Source organism: Oncorhynchus mykiss, chromosome 17, assembly GCF_057628025.1.
Source record: "Oncorhynchus mykiss isolate SJ-2025 chromosome 17, ASM5762802v1, whole genome shotgun sequence".
NCBI lineage: Eukaryota > Metazoa > Chordata > Actinopteri > Salmoniformes > Salmonidae > Oncorhynchus > Oncorhynchus mykiss.
In genome coordinates this window covers 40189005-40208371 of record NC_143038.1, presented here as the reverse complement: position 1 = coordinate 40208371, position 19367 = coordinate 40189005, and the positions used below count along the sequence as shown (strand labels likewise).

At 43.0% G+C, this 19367-nt stretch overlaps 1 protein-coding gene across 3 annotated transcripts; it reads right to left on the bottom strand.

The window, feature by feature from the left end:
* Positions 1–169: 169 nt before the first annotated feature.
* On the bottom strand, positions 170–18036 carry LOC110494166 (NGFI-A-binding protein 2). 3 transcript variants are annotated; one of them, XM_021568968.3, is made up of 7 exons: positions 17492–18036; positions 10664–11587; positions 10116–10249; positions 8475–8526; positions 8038–8152; positions 3258–3443; positions 170–1696 (listed from the first exon to the last, which is right to left on the bottom strand). In XM_021568968.3, the coding sequence occupies exons 2-7, from the start codon at positions 11576–11578 to the stop codon at positions 1599–1601; spliced, it is 1500 nt and encodes a 499-aa protein (XP_021424643.2). In that variant the 5' UTR covers positions 11579–11587; positions 17492–18036; the 3' UTR covers positions 170–1598. The 3 variants fall into 3 exon arrangements, with proteins under 3 accessions (XP_021424643.2, XP_021424645.2, XP_021424646.2); XM_021568970.3 differs by having other exon boundaries at positions 17650–17958; XM_021568971.3 differs by lacking the exon at positions 3258–3443.
* Positions 18037–19367: the final 1331 nt, after the last annotated feature.

Genomic DNA, 19367 nt, shown 5'->3' with positions numbered 1-19367 from the left:
TGGACCTAGTGCTTTTCTATTAGTTCTGGAATTACTGGCAGCATTCGAATGACGCAGGATTCTTCAGCCTTATCATACATTTGACACTTATGCTCCTCACAAGGAGTGCAACAGATGGGGTGGATGGATTTCCTCACAAGGAGTGCAACAGATGGAGCCACAACAAGAATTTTAAAACAATAAAATAACATTTATTGAGATTTAACAAAATAAATAATCTGCTGTTCAGCATAACAAACGGAGGAGGTTGTTTAATGCTTGTGAGGCAGGAGGTTACAGTTTTGGTACTTCATGGAAATAATGTGTCCATCCAAATTGCACCCTTTTTCCTATATAGTGCACCATCTTTGACTAGAGGCAGGCCCTGTTCAGAAGTAGTGCATTATATAGGAAATAGGGGACCTTTTCAGATGCAGAAAATGTAATGTCCTGGATTCTCCCTGATTTCCTAACCATCCAAACACCTTTCTTTTAAACATTCATTCCCAGTAACATCTATGTATTCTTACCAAAAAAAGTGAATTCTCCAAAACGTCATAATCAAAGAATTTAGTGTTTGATACGACATACATACTGTATTAAAATAATAACATCGGGAGATGAGCATTCTTGTCATTGCTAACTTAGTAATTGCCTCAAGAGTTATGCAAATTATTGTTGCTTGTTTAAGCCTTATTAAGTTAAATCAAAGAATGTTGAGTTCACCAACAAATATAATCTAAGGGCTCAATAGTGTTAACATATTAACATCCAAACCCACCCCTCTAAATTAACATAGTTTCAGTGGGTGTCAGTGACAGTTGCTGCAGTATTGGAAGAAAAAGGCCTCTGAACCTGATTATCTTCTCTGTACACATTGCATTTATCATCTAACGGTCAACACTCAAATTAGTGACACTTTGTAAAACCAATCTTTAACGGCAGTGTCATAACAGATACTTATCCTAATCTCAGTGACAACCTTGTATCAACAGAACGAAAATAGCACCAAAAGTTAGTCATGATATCAACATTTTGCATCCATTGTCCTGGGGGCGGGGTGGGGGAGGAGGGGATTATGGGGATTGGGATTATGTTCAAAGTGGGCAAACTGAGATATTGTCACATCAGTGTGTGACATACCTCCTACATTTGTGTAAGTGTTACCGTAGCCCTGTGGATGCATGTGGCTAATGCCCCCGCAGGAGTGTTTGGGCACACTATATACAGAGGTAAAGTTGTAGAGTGCCTATCCCTCAATTTCAGTACTGGAAGGCCATAGTATTAGAAGGTTTATGATGTTTTACCTCTCCCTGAACCACCCGATTCAGCCAGTCATGGGCTCCGTCCCAAATAATACCCTATTCCCTATATAATGCACTGCTTCTGACCAGAGTTCTGATCAAAAGTAGTGCACTATTTAGGGAATTGGGTGTCATTTGGGATCCAAAATTGATTTAGATTGGAATGATTCATTCCACCTCCCCTCCCCAGTACTTCCAAGTGTCAATGGTTTAAGTACAGATGGAAAGCCTGCTGAGTTGTGCCCTCCAAGATCCGAGTGGAGCTGAGAGGCAGGGTTGTTGATGGGTTCTCAGGATGATGAGTGGTTGGTTTCACTACTTTCCCCTGTGGTCCGAGTCATCTTTGGTGCTGCCAGGGCTGCTGCTGCGGCACACTGCTATCGAGCCCCTCCTCTCCACCTTGACCTCAAAGTCTGGAAGAGGAACGATAAGGGCTGTTAGCCTATATGGCCGACTGAGACAATATGATGACAATACATTATTACTCCCCCTAAACATTTGATTGGTATAGAGTACTTCACTTAATCAAAATAATACAAGGGGAAATACAACACCATGCAACTATGGTAGCACTATTTAATATTTGAAATGTAATATGTCAAGAACTTGAATTTAAATGTCAAGGGTTTTGTCTGCCAAAATGTGAACCCACTTATAAGCTAATAGGATAATACTGTAGATGGAGTCAGTACAGTCAGAGAAGACAAGTCATGTTGCCTTGAGTTAGTGTGAGAGAAATGGAGAAGGAAACCAGAGTGAGTGAGAAGAACAACGGACGACGGAGGGGAAGTGAGAGGGAGACCGACGTCATAGAGAGATGAAACATGTCATTTTGGTTGTTTTTCCCCTCTACTTAAGAAGTCGAGGAAGAGGTAGGAAAAAAAGCCTGTGCCATTTCCCTGCCCACAGGTTTTTATTTTTGTTCTCTGTCGCCTGGTGAGTCAATGCAACGCCCCTCCAATTACCACCCACTTCTTAGCCCCCTCTCTCAATCCATCCCGCCCTTCAGCCCACACGCCTAACACAATGTGACGTCAGCTGGTGAGGAGTGAGGGGGAGGGGGGGTTCCGCTTCTACTGCCCCCACAGCACTTCCTCTGGCCCCCCACCATTATTCATTCTCTCTCTCTCTCTCTCTCTCTCTCTCTCTCTCTCTCTCTCTCTCTCTCTTTCTTTCTATCTCCCACTCTTTCTCTCCCACTCTCTCTCTCTGTCACCCTGTATCTTCTCCACCCTGCCTACTGTGACAGCTCAGTACTACTGCACAGTAGCTTTATTAACATCTCAATGGCTTCACTTTCACATTTTAATGATGAGTGACAAAATGTGACGAGGAAAGGGTTAAGTACAATCATTTTAAGTGTCGCTATTATTAACATACACTAGAAGACCTCATGGTAATTTGACTGTACTAACATCCATGTCAACTTTCAGTATGACTTTCTAATCTAAACTGTAGCTGGATGCTGCCTCCTCAGCCTCCCCTCTCTATTCCCCAACTAATTTCTCTCCTTTAGTTCTTCTCCAGTCCCAGCTAGAGAAACAGCTCCGGATAGTGGGAGGCATCACCCTAGACAACAATACTGGCTACAGGGGCAGTATGTTAAAGTGATCATGTAGGTTTGTCAAATGTTTTCATACCTCGAAAGTGGTTTAATATCAGGAGACAATGTCCTAGTCAATGTCCCAGGACATTTGTTGAGTTGATTTAGCTCGATTCTGCTCTATGTCTCAAACTCAAATGAATAGGAAAGATAGGCACCGTTTAAAAATGATGAAATTAGACAATGCCTATCTTTCCAATTCAATTGAGATAGAGACATGCAGCCGAATCTACACAACAAATGTTGTGGGATAGACTCGTCTCAACATAACACACATTTTTAGGCATGAAAAAGTCAAACTATCACTTTAAGAGTGTTAGCATGATAACTCTTGAATGATAATGTTTGTAAGCCATTATTCAGAAAGTCACCTGTGGTATGTGTCCCCTCTGACCTAAGGCTGATCTTGCCAGCTCGGTCATGTGACACCATCTTAGCCAATCGCAGCCCCTCATCCATGAGCGTTTGTTGCATGAGATGGCGACTCCAGTTGGCAGGGATGGAGGTGTCGGTGGGGGGGCGGGGGGATGGAGATTGGTTGCACTGTGAGGCTACGTCTATTAAGACAGACAGGGTTAGGTGTAAATGTCATTTTGAACCAATCACATATAGCTGCTTCTTGACAAGACTACGCTGCGTCAAGAATGGCATCCTATTCCCTATGTAATGTACTACGTTTGACCAGGGCCCATAGGGCTCTATATAGATAATAGGGTACCATTTGGGACATAGCTGGACACTACAGAAAACAGGAACTATTATCAATAGTGCTTTGTAGTCAGTGGCGCTCTGTGACATTTAGAGAAACACATAAAGAATGTCTGGGAATGAAATATGATTAAGTGACACTTACTGTACAAGATCAGTGCTAAATGTGTTCAACAATTACTGTATTTACATGCAAGACTTACTGTCTTGAGCTGATATACATACTAGTGTTAAAGAAAATATATTTGGATCTGGACACTGTATGTACAGTTGAAGTCAGAAGTTTACATACACCTTAGCCAAATACATTTAAACTCAGTTTTTCACAACATTTTTTTTTCCTGACATTTAATCCTAGTAAAAATTCCCTGTCTTAGGTCAGTTGGGATCACCACTTTATTTTAAGAATGTGAAATGTCAGAATAATTGTCACGACTCCTACCGAAGGTGGCTCCCCTTCCCGTTCGGGTGGCGCTCGGCGGTCGTCGTCGCCGGCCTACTAGCTGCCACTGATTCTTTCCTCCCCCTCCTTGTATGTTTATTGGTTACACCTGTTATGTATTTTGGTGATTAGTTGGGCTTTATTAGCCAGCCGGCCCGCCTGATCTTTGTGCGGGATTGTTTGTGTGACATTTGTGCCCGTTTGAGGTTAACGTGTTTTTTCCCTGTTTGTGGGTTTTGCTGGACTGTTTTAGGCCCCGTGTTTGGGGCATTTGTTTTTGTGAGCGCCCAGTGTTTCGTGGGGTGGCTTATGTTCACCGTTTGTGCATTAAAGAGCACTACCCTGAACTCTCTGTTTCCTGCGCCTGACTTCGCACCCACTACACCCAGAGCGTTACAATAATAGTAGAGAGAGTGATTATTTCAGATTTTATTTCTTTCATCACATTCCGAGTGGGTCAGAAGTTTACATACACTAAATTAGTATTTGGTAGCATTGCCTTTAAATTGTTCAACTTGGGTCAAACGTTTCAGATAGCTTTCCACCAGCTTCCCAGCTTTTTTGGCCCATTCCTCCTGACAGAGCTGGTGTAACTGAGTCAGGTTTGTCGGCCTCCTTGCTCGCACACGCTTTTTCAGGTCTGCCCACAAATTTTCTATAGGATTGAGGTCAGGGCTTTGTGATGGCCACTCCAATACCTTGACTTTGTAGTCCATAAGCCATTTTGCCACAACTTTGGAAGTACAGAGACAAAGTAGAATCTCAATTCAACGGCTCAGACACAAGAGGCATGTGGCAGGGTCTACAGTCAATCACGGACTACAGGAAGAAATCCAGCCCAGTCACGGACCAGGATGTCCTGCTCCCAGGCAGACTAAACAACTTTTTTGCCCGCTTTGAGGACAATACAGTGCCACTGACACGGCCGGCAACGAAAACATGCGGTCTCTCCTTCACTGCAGCCGAGGTGAGTAAGACATTTAAACGTGTTAACCCTCGCAAGGCTGCAGGCCCAGACGGCATCCCCAGCCGCGCCCTCAGAGCATGCGCAGACCAGCTGGCCGGTGTGTTTACGGACATATTCAATCAATCCCTATACCAGTCTGCTGTTCCCACATGCTTCAAGAGGGCCACCATTGTTCCTGTTCCCAAGAAAGCTAAGGTAACTGAGCTAAACGACTACCGCCCCGTAGCACTCACTTCCGTCATCATGAAGTGCTTTGAGAGACTAGTCAAGGACCATATCACCTCCACCCTACCTGACACCCTAGACCCACTCCAATTTGCTTACCGCCCAAATAGGTCCACAGACGATGCAATCTCAACCACACTGCACACCGCCCTAACCCATCTGGACAAGAGGAATACCTATGTGAGAATGCTGTTCATTGACTACAGCTCGGCATTCAACACCATAGTACCCTCCAAGCTCGTCATCAAGCTCGAGACCCTGGGTCTCGACCCCGCCCTGTGCAACTGGGTACTGGACTTCCTGACGGGCCGCCCCCAGGTGGTGAGGGTAGGCAACAACATCTCCTCCCCGCTGATCCTCAACACTGGGGCCCCACAAGGGTGCGTTCTGAGCCCTCTCCTGTACTCCCTGTTCACCCACGACTGCGTGGCCACGCACGCCTCCAACTCAATCATCAAGTTTGCGGACGACACAACAGTGGTAGGCTTGATTACCAACAACGACGAGACGGCCTACAGGGAGGAGGTGAGGGCCCTCGGAGTGTGGTGTCAGGAAAATAACCTCACACTCAACGTCAACAAAACTAAGGAGATGATTGTGGACTTCAGGAAACAGCAGAGGGAACACCCCCCTATCCACATCGATGGAACAGTAGTGGAGAGGGTAGCAAGTTTTAAGTTCCTCGGCATACACATCACAGACAAACTGAATTGGTCCACTCACACAGACAGCATTGTGAAGAAGGCGAAGCAGCGCCTCTTCAACCTCAGGAGGCTGAAGAAATTTGGCTTGTCACCAAAAGCACTCACAAACTTCTACAGATGCACAATCGAGAGCATCCTGGCGGGCTGTATCACCGCCTGGTACGGCAACTGCTCCGCCCTCAACCGTAAGGCTCTCCAGAGGGTGGTGAGGTCTGCACAACGCATCACCGGGGGCAAACTACCTGCCCTCCAGGACACCTACACCACCCGATGTCACAGGAAGGCCATAAAGATCATCAAGGACATCAACCACCCGAGCCACTGCCTGTTCACCCCGCTATCATCCAGAAGGCGAGGTCAGTACAGGTGCATCAAAGCTGGGACCGAGAGACTGAAAAACAGCTTCTATCTCAAGGCCATCAGACTGTTAAACAGCCACCACTAACATTGAGTGGCTGCTGCCAACACACTGACACTGACTCAACTCCAGCCACTTTAATAATGGGAATTGATGGGAAATGATGTAAATATATCACTAGCCACTTTAAACAATGCTACCTTATATAATGTTACTTACCCTACATTATTCATCTCATATGCATACGTATATACTGTACTCTATATCATCGACTGTATCCTTATGTAATACATGTATCACTAGCCACTTTAAACTATGCCACTTTGTTTACATACTCATCTCATTTGTACATACTGTACTCGATACCATCTACTGTATCTTGCCTATGCTGCTCTGTACCATCACTCATTCATATATCCTTATGTACATATTCTTTATCCCCTTACACTGTGTACAAGACAGTAGTTTTGGAATTGTTAGTTAGATTACTTGTTGGTTATTACTGCATTGTCGGAACTAGAAGCACAAGCATTTCGCTACACTCGCATTAACATCTGCTAACCATGTGTATGTGACAAATAAAATTTGATTTGATTTGATTTGATGCTTGGGGTCATTGTCCATTTGGAAGACCCATTTGTGACCAAGCTTTAATTTCCTGACTGATGTCTTGAGATGTTGCTTCAATATATCCACATAACTTCCCTCCTCATGATGCCATCTATTTTGTGAAGTGCACCAGTCCCTCCTGCAGCAAAGCACCCCCACAACATGATGCTGCTACCCCCATGCTTCACAGTTGGGATGGTGTTCTTCGGCTTTGAAGAATCCCCCTTTTTCCTCCAAACATAACAATGGTCATTATGGCCAAACAGTTCTATTTTTGTTTCATCAGACCAGAGGACATTTCTCCAAAAAGTACGATCTTTGTCCCCATGTGCAGTTGCAAACCGTAGTCTGGCTTTTTTATGGCGGTTTTGGAGCAGTGGCTTCTTCCTTGCTGAGCGGCCTTTCAGGTTATGTCGATACAGGACTAGTTTTTACTGTGGATATAGATACTTTTGTACCTGTTGCCTCCAGCATCTTCACAAGCATCTTCACAAGGTCCTTTTCTAGGATTGATTTGCACTTTTCGCACCAAAGTACTTTCATCTCTAGGAGACAGAACGCGTCTCCTTCCTGAGCGGTATGACGGTTGCATGGTCCCATGGTGTTTATACTTGCGTACTATTGTTTGTACAGATGAACGTGGTACCTTCAGGTATTTGGAAATTGCTCCCAAGGATGAACCAGACTTGTGGAGGTCTACAATTTTTTTCTGAGGTCTTTGCTGATTTCTTTTGATTTTCCCATGATGTCAAGCGAAGAGGCACTGAGTTTGAAGGTAAGCCTTGAAATACATCCACAGGCACACCTCCAATTGACTCAAATGATGTCAATTAGCCTATCAGAAGGTCCTAAAGCCATGACATAATTTTCTGGAATTGTCCAAGCTGTTTAAAGGCTCAGTCAACTTAGTGTATGTAAACTTCTGACCCACTGGAATTGTGATAGAGTGAATTATAAGTGAAATAATCTGTCTGTAAACAATTGTTGGAAAATGTACTTGTGTCATGCACAAATTAGATGTCCTAACTGACTTGCCAAAGTGTAGTTTGTTAATTAACAAGAAATGTGTGGAGTGGTTGAAAAACAAGTTTTAATGACTCCACCCTAAGTGTAGGTAAACTTCCGACTTCAACGGTACCTTGTGTTAAGCTGTCCAGACTCTCTCCTGATAAGCTGTCCTCGTCAGCCCTCTGGGACACGCCCTCTGAACCCTCCACACCATGGAGAGAGGACACACATTCTGACACTATCACCTGAAACACACACCAAATGTCATAGTGTGTGTGTGTTACAATGCAATTACTACTGAAATGTACTAATGGCATACAATTGATATATAGCATAGAGCTGATTGAAAAGTATCTATGGTATAAATTACAGTGTATGAATTTTTGCAATTTCATTGATTTATTCTAATTACAGCTTATTCATTGTCTACCAATGCTGTATGGATCAACATGATACTAATATTACGTTGACAAAACAGCTTTTGTAGACACACTAACAAATTAAAATAGAGTTTGATATAGTTTTAAATCTTTCTTGTTAGGGGTTCAGAGACTTTAGCCCACTCACCTCATGTTTCACTCTCTTTTGGGATGATAAACTGCAGTCATCTGCACTTGTTCTGTAATAAGATAAATAAATAATAAAGTAAAAGAGCAATCCTCTTGTGCAAACTCCAGGATTCATTTGGCCCTGCTGTCTGTTAGTTCATTAGCAAGTAGTAGCTCATTATATCCAATTAAAATATACAGAATAAAAATATAAACACAACATGCAAATTGTTGGTCCCATGTTTCATGAGCTAAAATGAAAAATCCCAGAAATGTTCCATATGCACAAAAAGCTTATTTCTCTCCAATTTTGTGGACAAATTTGTTTACACAACCGTTAGTGAGCATTTCTCCTTTGTCAAGATAATCCATCCACCTGACAGGTAAGGCATATCAAGAAGTTGATTAAACAGCATGATCATTACACAGGTTCACCTTGTGCTGGGGACAATAAAAGGCTTCTAAAATGTGCAGTTGTGTTACACAACACAATGCCACAGATGTCTCAAGTTTTGAGGGAGCGTGCAATTAGCATGCTGACTGCATGAATGTCCACCACAGCTTTTGCCAGAGAATGTAATGTTCATTTCTCGACCATAAGCCGCCTCCAACTTCGTTTTAGAGAATTTGGCACTACGTCCAACCTGCCTCACAACCTCAGGCTACATGTAACCACGTCAGCCCAGGACCTCCATATCCGGCTTCTTTACCTACAGGATCATCTGAGACTAGGCACCCGTACAGCTGATGAAATGTAGGAATATTTATTTCTGTAATAAAGCCCTTTTGTGGGGAAAAGCAAATTCTTATTGGCTGGGCCTGGCTCCCCTGCCCAGTCATGTGAAATCCATAAATTATGGCCTAATAAATGTATTTAAATTGACTGATTTCCTTCTATGAACTGTAACTCCGTAAAATCTTAGAAATTGTTGCATGTTGCATTCATATTTTTGTTCAGTATATAAAAACTGATGTTGTGTAACCAAAACTTGAGGCTATGTGACTAACAGTAAACACATACATTATTAATTGATTTTGAAAGATATACAAAAAAATCTTATTGATTATATGAGACGCTTGAGTTTTTGAATGTGCTTTCATTTAGCTGATCACAAAGTATGACTTTGTTTTGGAGTGGGTGCACTGACTGCAGTGCTGTCTGATGAGTAGCATGACCTTGGCCAGCCTTAGCTATGTGTGCTAAGTGTATAAGTCTCTCTATATTTGGGTTTCCCTGTGTGCATCCGAAATGGCACCCTATTCCCTACAGATGTAGGATCTTAATTTGAGCCAGTTTGCTTCAGCAGGAACATAATCCTGCAGTAACAGCAAATGTGAATTATTATGTGGATTATAATGAATGAACATTTTTGTATGGGGTTGATTAATTTTTCATTGTGGAAAATCAAGTCAGAATTCTCTAAGTGGAAATTTCTAACTTTAGATGCCTTTTTAAAACTCAAATACACTAAAAGTTAGTTTTTCTGCTATGCAGGAAAATTCTCAGCAACAAAAGAGTGATCAAATTAAGATCCTACTTTTGACCAGGGCCCATAGGGGACACAGACTAGTTGTAGAGGAAGAGACAGAAGGTGAGAGGGTGGGAAGGTCATCAGACGGGGGTGGGGAACCCCTAAACAGTGGAACCTCGTGCCCTTACCTGGCATGCTTGAGTGTGGAGGTGTACGCGCATTCTCTTGCCACCTGTCTAGCCAATGAGAAGAGCTCTACCCGTCGCAGAAGCAGAGCGTTGTCACGCATACAGAACTGGGCGGCCGCTTCATTGATGATCAGCTGAACATGAGGAGGACATCAAATAAGGTGAGAGGGGAAAGAGAACATTAGAATGATAAGAACACTATGATTTAAAAAATTATACAACCCACTGGGCAAAAACTGGTTGAATCAACGTTGTTTCCAGGTCATTTGAAAAAAAACATTTAATGTGATCACGTTGAAGCAACGAGGAAAACTGATTGGATTTGAAAAAAGTAATCAATGTAATTTTGTGGTTTTTTTCACCCAACTTTTAACCTAAATTAACCTAAATTAACCTAACATTTTTGATTGATTTCACATTGAACTCAGGTTACTTGACAATTCAAAACTAGATGTTGAACTGACGTCTGTGCCCAGTAGGAATGCTCAAGCCTCACACATATATTAGTACACAGATAACTCTATTAGTGGAAACACTGATGCCCTCACCTCGTGGTGTGTGAGCTGCTTGCCCTCCCTCCTCTTGGAGTCGAAGCGGCCGTAGATGAGGCTGTACTTGCGGATCTCCTCCTCCTTGGCCATGTCCTGGGGTGCCATCTTGAAGATGTGGCCCACCGTCTTGGCCATCTTCTTGTTCATCCTAAGGAGTGTCTTCAACTCTCTGGAGTCCGACCTGGGCAGGGTCCTCAGGAGCCTGTCCACGCTCTCCCCCACTGCCTGTGTCGTCTCCCCGTCCAGCTGGCCCCCAGGCCAGGCTGAGAGGACCACCGGGGAGAGGGAGGAGGAGGAGGCTGGGGGCGTGGAGGGACCTGGGGTACGAGGGGGGATTAGAGGTGGGCTGGGCTGCTCCTCGTCCACCCCTGAGGCTGAGACCGAGCCACTGTTCCCATCCGGCTCTGGGCTGAGCCAGTGGGGGTCCATTGGGGACAGCTTGCCCCTGTAGTGGGTGTCCGGGGGCTGTGGCGAGGCCTGGGAGCAGGGACTTCTGGGGCTCCCGCTGTGCATAGGGGTGAGGCACGCCCTGTCCTCCCTGTCGAACGGCGACCCTGGCTGTCCATTGCTCAGGGACTTCCTGGGTCCGCTGGAGGCAGTTCCGCAGGCACCTGTCCCATCCACCTTGAACAGCGGGATGCCGCCCAGGGGCACGTTGGCCAGGGGCTGGTTGAAGAGGGTCGGGTTGGCTGCCCAGTCGCGGAGGGCCTTCTGTAGACGGCGCACGTGCAGTGGCTTGGTCGCCATGCCGACCAGCGCCATGATCTCCAGGAACTCATCCTCTGCAGCCTCACAGAGCTGCTGCAAGTCGTCGCCGCCCTGCTGGATGAAGGTGTCGTAGTAGGCCAACAGGTTGGCCCTCTGCAGCACCCGGTACAGCTGCAGCTCGCCCAGCATACGTGGCAGAGACATGGCGTAGGACTGTAGACAGGAAAGAAGGAACAGACCGGAGGAGAGTTACTCAAGACTCCACTTAAGTTTAATAAATGTCTCATCAATGGAAGGAGAAAACAGTTATGATGTATTGTGTTGTGTGGACAGAATGCTTTATTAATTTGTTTGCTACATGGAATAATCCTTCCTCCCTCCTCCATTCTCTCTCCCTGCTTCTTTACCTCCCTACCCCTCTCTCATCCATCGCTCCCTCCTCGCTCTCAATCCCCTTCCTCCTTCACCATCTCCCTCTCTCCCCTTCCCCACTCTCATCTGTCTTTCTCTCTCCCATCTCCACCTCTCTCTCTCGCTCTCTCTCCTCTCTCAAAGCACAGACATGATATTGAAGCATAAATATGTGTCAAGAGAATTGACACAAGTCAATATACATAGCATTCAATGCAAAAGGATATTCAGGCAGACAGACAGATTCTAACCTCAACCATAAACCTAACCCTAGCTTCATGTCCACACCTTGGCTCAACCCTAACCCTAGCCATGGGTTGAAGTTGAAGTTGAAGTTGAAGTTGGAGTTAGAGTTGAGCTTGGATGTGGACAAGAAGTTAGGGTTATGGCTAGGGTTACGGTTGAGCCAATATGTGGAGATTAAGTGAGGGTTAGTGTAGGGTTGAGCCAGGAATGGACATGAAGCTAGGGTTATACTCTTAGAAAAAATGGTTCCAAAAGGGTTCTTCGGCAATCCCCAGAGGAGAGCACTTTTTGGTTCCAGGTATAACTATTTTGGGTTCCATGAAGAACCCTCTGTGTTAAAGGTTCTACATGGAACTCAAAAGGGTTCTACCTGGAACCAATAGGATTCTACTTGGAACCAAAATGGGTTCTTCAAAGAGTCATCTTATAGGGACAGCCAAAGAATAGCACCCATGGAAAAGGGTTTTGGTTAGGTTAAGGGTTGAGCCGGGATGTGGACATGAAGCTAGAATTAGGGTTAGGCCCTAGACATCACCCTAACCCTAATCCAATTAACAATACATGTATTTGCCCCTACCCCCACTACATGGCAGAAAGGTAGGGTTAATGTGTTTTTGAGTGACATCGGCGGTTGATCCTAGAAACACAATTCACATATGGGATCATTCAGCAGACGCTCCCGATGAACACAAGCCTACACCTGACCGAGGGACCGCCATGATCCGGCAAATGAAAGTTAAAGTCAATGGATGGGGAGATAAAGAGGAGGTAGAGAGAGAGAAAGAGGGAGGCAAAGAGGGAGAGAGAAGGAGGGAGGAAGAGAAAGAGAGAAGAGAGAGAGCGAGAAGGAGAGGGGGATAAGAGAAAAGAGAGGGAGACATGTCTGTCATGTCTGTCTGTCTGTCTGTGAGTTTATACAGTGCCTTCAGAAACCCCTTGACTTATTCCACATTTTGCTGTTACAGCTTGAATAACAAATGCATTAAATATATTTTTTCTCACCCATCTACACACAAAGTGAAAACATGTTTTTTCACATTTTTACAAATGTATTGAAAATTAAATACGGAAATATGAACATACAGTTGAAGTTGGACGTTCACATACACTTACGTTAGAGTCATTAAAACCGCACATTTCTTGTTAACAAACTATACTTTGGCAAGTTATTTAGGACATCTACTTTGTGCATTACACAAGTAATTTTTCCAACAATTGTTTACAGACAGGATATTTCACTTATAGTTCACTGTATCACAATTCCAGTGGGTCAGAAGTTTACATACACTAAGTTGACTGTGCCTTTAAACAGCTTGGAAAATTCCAGAAAATTATGTCATGGCTTTAGAAGCTTCTGATAGGCTAATTGACATCATTTGAGTCAATTGGAGGTGTGCCTGTGGATGTATTTCAAGGCCTACCTTCAAGGCCTACTCAGTGCTTCTTTGCTTGACATCATGGTAAAAAAGGAAAAAGAAATTGTAGATATCCGCAAGTCTGGTTAATCCTTGGGAGCAATTTCCAAATACCTGAAGGTACCACGTTCATCTGTACAAACAATAGAACGCAAGTATAAACAAACACCATGGGACAACACAGCCTTCATACCACTCAGGAAGGAGACGCGTTCTGTCTCCTAGAGATGAAAGTACTTTGGTGTAAAAAGTGCAAATCAATCCCAGAACAAGGACCTTGTGAAGATGCTGGAGGGAACAGGTACAAAAGTATCTATATCCACAGTAAAATGAGTCCTATATCGACATAACCTGAAAGGCCGCTCGAGCAAGGAAGAAGCCACTCCTCCAAAACCGCCATAAAAAAGCCAGACTACAGTTTGCAACTGCACATGAGGACAAAGATTGTATTTTTTTGGAGAAATGTCCTCTGGTCTGATGAAACAAAAATAGAACTGTTTGGCCATAATGACCATAGTTATGTTTGGAGGAAAAGGGGGAGGCTTGCAAGCCAAAGAACACCATCCCAACTGTGAAGCATGGGGGTGGCAGCATCATGTTGTGGGGGTGCTTTGCTGCAGGAGGGACTGGTGCACTTCACAAAATAGATGGCATCATGAGGAAGGACAATTATGTGGATATATTGAAGCAACATCAAGACATCAGTCAGGAAGTTAAAGCTTGATCGCAAATGGGTCTTCCAAATGGACAATGACCCCAAGCATACTTGCAAAATTGTGGCAAAATGGCTTAAGGACAACAAAGTCGAGGTATTGGAGTGGCCATTGCAAAGCCCTGACCTCAATCCCATAGAAAATGTGTGGGCAGAACTGAAAAAGCATGTGCGAACAAGGAGGCCTACAAACCTGACTCAGTTACACCAGCTCTGTCAGGAGGAATGTGCCAAAATTCACCCAATTTATTGTGGGAAGCTTGTGGAAGGCTACCTGAAATGTTTGACCCAAGTTAAACAATTTAAAGGTAATTCTACCAAATACTAATTGAGTGTATGTAAACTTCTGACCCACTCGGAATGTGAAAAATGCTGAAATAAATAATTCTCTCTACTATTATTCTGACATTTCACATTCTTAAAATAAAGTGATGATCCTAATTGACCTAAAATAGGGAATTTTACTAGGATTAAATGTCAGGAATTGTGAAAAACGGAGTTTAAAAGTATTTGGCTAAGTATGTAAACTTCCAACTTTAACTGTAGGTATTCACACCCCTGAGTCAATACATGTTAGAATCAACATTGGCAGCAATTACAGCTGTGAGTCTTTCTGTGAGTCTCTAAGAGCTTTGCACACCTGGATTGTACAATATTTGCACATTAATATTTTTTTTGTTCTTCAAGACTGTGAAGCTGGTTGTTGATCATTGCTCGACAGCCATTTTCAAATCTTACCAAAGAGTTTAGCCGATTTTAGGCAAAACTCAATATCATTCAATGCTGTCTTGGTAAGCAACTCCAGTGTATATTTGGCCTTGTGTTTTAGGTTCTTGTCCTGCTGAAAGGGGAATTTGTTTCTGTGTCTGTTGGAAAGCAGACTGAACCAGGTTTTCCTTTAGGATTTTTCCTGTGCTTAGTGCTATTCCGTTTATTTTTATCCTAAAAAAAGGCTTCCTACTTTTCACTCTGTCATGTAGGTTAGTATTATGGAGTAACTACAATGTTGTTTTTCCATCCTCAGTTTTCTCCGATCACAGCCATTAAACTCTAACTGTTTTAAAGTCACCATTGGCCTCATTGTGAAATCCCTGAAGGGTTTCCTTCCTCTGAGTTAGGAAGGATGCCTATACCTTTGTAGTGACTGGGTGTATTGATAGACCAGCCGAAGTGTAATTACTAACTTCCCCAGGCTCAAAGGGATATTCAATGTCTGCTTGTTTTTTTAAATCTACAAATAAGTGCCCATTGCAAGGCATTGGAAATCCTCCCGGGTCTTTGTGGTTGAATCTGTGTTTGAAATTCACTGCTCGATTGAGGGACCTTGCAGATAATTGTATGTGTGGGGTACAAGGATGAGGTAGTCATTCAAAAATCATGTTAACCTTTTACTGCAAAATCTGTGTGTTCTTGGTAGTCTTAAACAAATCTACTTTGAAACAAAAGTATAAACCTCACACATGGTTATGGGCTTTAAAAAAAAGAAATCTGGCAGTTGAAATGTATGACATTTTTTGTTTGCATCCCAATATGACACACATATACATCACAGAAGACGTTAGGCATTTCCTGTGTAAAAGTGTATTAATTATGAAAAATATAACATTCCACCCATGAGGCCACTAGAGGGCGATTTGGTCAGATGACTGCAGCAACAGGGTGTACCCTATTATTGCACCATGCAATTTATTATGTGAGTTAAGCAAATATTTGTTTATGGCTTGTAATAACAAAGGTGTTGAATACTTCATTTTTATGTTTTATTTTATTTCACCTTTATTTAAACAGGTAGGCTAGTTGAGAACAAGTTCTCATTTACAACTGCGACCTGGCCAAGAAAAAGCAACGCCCCATTTAAGCCCCGTGAGTGCAAAATTCGAGCTGTTTCGAATGGAAGTACCAAATTCGAGCTGTGTCTAAGGAAACCTGGGCCAGTGCAGCCCAGTTTCACAACTAGTGCCAGCTCGATTAGAATTCGGGCTGGTGGAGCCGTTACTACGCAACCACCAAACTGATCACCGCCCGATGCTGACACAATGTAGCTAGCTCGTCTGGGCTTGTTGCTGTTAGCTAGCACTTAGATAAGCAGTACTGCAGTAGTCAGACATGACACGAATCAGCACCATAGCTGGGTCCTTTATTCATTTTTTGCACTACACAAACTTTTATGAGAACAGTCAGCCCTCAAATGCTAGCAAATCAGAGTTGAAATAAGCTAGCTAGCTAGCGGGAATGTTTGCTGGCCAGGTCGTATTGAAAGCTAACATGACATCATTTCTTATTTTTGGAGGCAGTGGATAAGCAATTTGAGCTGGCCCAGCAAGGTCATGCCAACAGGGTTGATTTCAAAGTGCCAATGCAGACGGGGTTTTATTGACTCAAGACATTTCAGCTTTTCATTTTTTATTAATTCGTAAACATTTCTAAAAACACAATTCCACTTTGCCATTATGGGGTAATGTATGTAGATCAGTGACACAAAATCTCAATTGAATCCATTTTAAATTCAGACTATAACACAAGACAATTTGGAAAAAGTCAAGGGGTGGGAATACTTTCTGAAGGCACTGTATTGTATGTCTGTCTGTCTGAATTTCACCAGTTTTTGCCTAATGCTCAACCATCTTGATGCATGTTTATGTATCAATTTCGGAGGCATACAATACACAGCACATGCGTCAAGAACCATACCTTTTCGCAATGAATGCAATAAATGTATTGAGAAATTTGTCACATCTTTTGACTATCTGTTATGTTGCAGAATATCTCATATAAGAACACATGAAGTCAATATCAATCAAATGTCTTGTATAAGAAAACACTTAAGTCCATAGCATTTTTTATTTGAACCCAAATTACACATGAGAGACTTATACTAGCCTACAAAAGCCTACTTTTCCTGATAGTTTATTATTATTGATGATCACCTTTGACAACACTTCACGTGTGGGTGCCCAATCCTCTATACCTCAAATATGCAGGATGTGTTCTCCAATTACGCATGGCATTGTCATTGGAAAAATGTACAGTTTAGACATGCACAATTGTTTTGTTTTTTCAAGATCTGGGAATTAAAAATAGTTTGTTAAAAATAGTTTGTCTATTCTTATGGGAACAGAATTTGCGAGTTCATTTGATGCACAAAGCGACGGTTACGAAAATAATAATTTAAAAAACAATGACAATAATTTTAAAAACAATGACAATAGTATTAAGCGAACATCCATAGTGCAAGGCAATAACAGATGATCCATCTTTCTACGGAACTAAACACGTATGTGAAATGTAATATTTCACCATTAAAATGTAAATAACTCCAGCATAATCTCTCACCTCGTTCAAATCGTCCGATGGCTGAATTGGCAGAGGGGACCTGCGCGCACTGAGTGACCCGAATCCAGTTTTCGCGCAATCTGTTGAACCTCGTAATAGGCTAGATTATCTACAAATAAAGTTATATCAGCAATCGTAATTGTTATCTCACTTTTTACCTTATCGAAAGTCTCATCCCTCGACGACTCTTTTTTTAAAGTCCCATCCAGTCCCGTTAACTAAGTTTCCATCAATGTAAGAGATTTGATAAATACATACTTTTTAAAAAGCTATTGTACACAACCTATTGTAAATGCCTTAAATGTATTTATATAATCGCTTTATTTTCCTGTACAATCGTTATCTTTCTCACTTCTGACTGCTGTTGACACCAGCTAAATCCCATAACTCGTCTGAATTCGTTGGCAGTTATCTTCCCCCGGCGAACCGTATTGGTTGCTGGCTGCCTTTTTGCTGGTTGTGTGGGTGCGAGAAACCTGGGGGCGGACGCCATCTGACCGAAAAAGAGCTTTCCTCTCTCCCAGTAGAGAGGCGGCTTTCAAATTGGAGATGTGGGAGGCGGGGGCCTGAAATACTGAGGTTTGCTTTGTAACCCTTTCATTTTAGGATTTTATTTGCCCACTTTTCAATAAGATGCACCTGTCTAAAATGAGCCTATTAATAAAAACCGAGGACCACATAGCCTACCATTCTGCCTGGTCAGTCACAGAAATGTGTGAGGTGAGCTGTATGCTTCTATAGGCTATACTGCTAGCCTAACCTTCAATTTAATTAATCTCCTTTTATTGTACTAGAAAAGTTATTTGGGTGCTGTTTCACAAATAAATATTATTGATCTACAGCACAGTCGTAAACAATATGGACATACAGTAATAGCCTAATAGTGCGGCAGAATCATCAAGTGGTTGGCAAATGGTGAAGGACTGTTTCCGATCGTTTGGGTAAATTCTTTGCGTGACGCATGAGATAGGGGATTCCCCGATGACGCAACAGGCATCACTGTGAATTTGATTTACACTAGGTCTACAACATTGCAGTTTTTTTCATTATAAATAGGCTAATTTAAAGGGGGAATCAGCAGTTGAAACAATAATAAAGCATAATCTCTGCCCTGGCCTGTTTCGATGAAAAGCAAAGGAATGGGGATGGAGAAATGTAACCACTCTTAAAATTCAAAGACAGAACAATTATCAGGATAAGGTAAAACCCAGACGCAGACCTTGTCGAAGTAACAATGTTTATTACAGCAACAGGGGCAAAGGTACAGGACTGCAGGCAGGCTCAGGGTCAGGGCAGGCAGAGTGGTCAGGCAGGCAGGCTCAGGGTGTGAGGGTGCGTGCTGGTGGCAGGAAAGTCAGGCACAGGAGATCGAACTTGGTATAAAACGGAGCCGTTTAATAAGTGCTCAAAAACTCAGAAAACCAAAATATACAAAATAAAACAAGTGGGTACAAAACCCGTCACACACCAGAACATATCTTGCACAATGCTTACAAACAAACAATCACCGACAAGGACAATGAGGGGGAACAGAGGGTTAAATACACAACATGTTATGAATGGGATTGGAACCAGGTGTGATACAAGACCAGACAAAACCAAAAGAAAATGAAAAGAGGATCAGCGATGGCTAGAAGGTCGGAAACTTCGACCGCCGAACGCCGCCTGAACAAGGAGAGGGACCAACTTCGGAGGAAGTCGTGACACAGGGTCAGGACAGGCAAGGGTTAAAACCAGGAGGATGAGAAAAGACAGACTGAGGAAAAGGAGGAGATGAATACAAAAAATGCTGGTTGACTAGACAAACAACATGAACTGGCAACAGACAAACAAAGAACACCTGTATAAATGTAAACAGGAGACAAAGGTCTGTGAG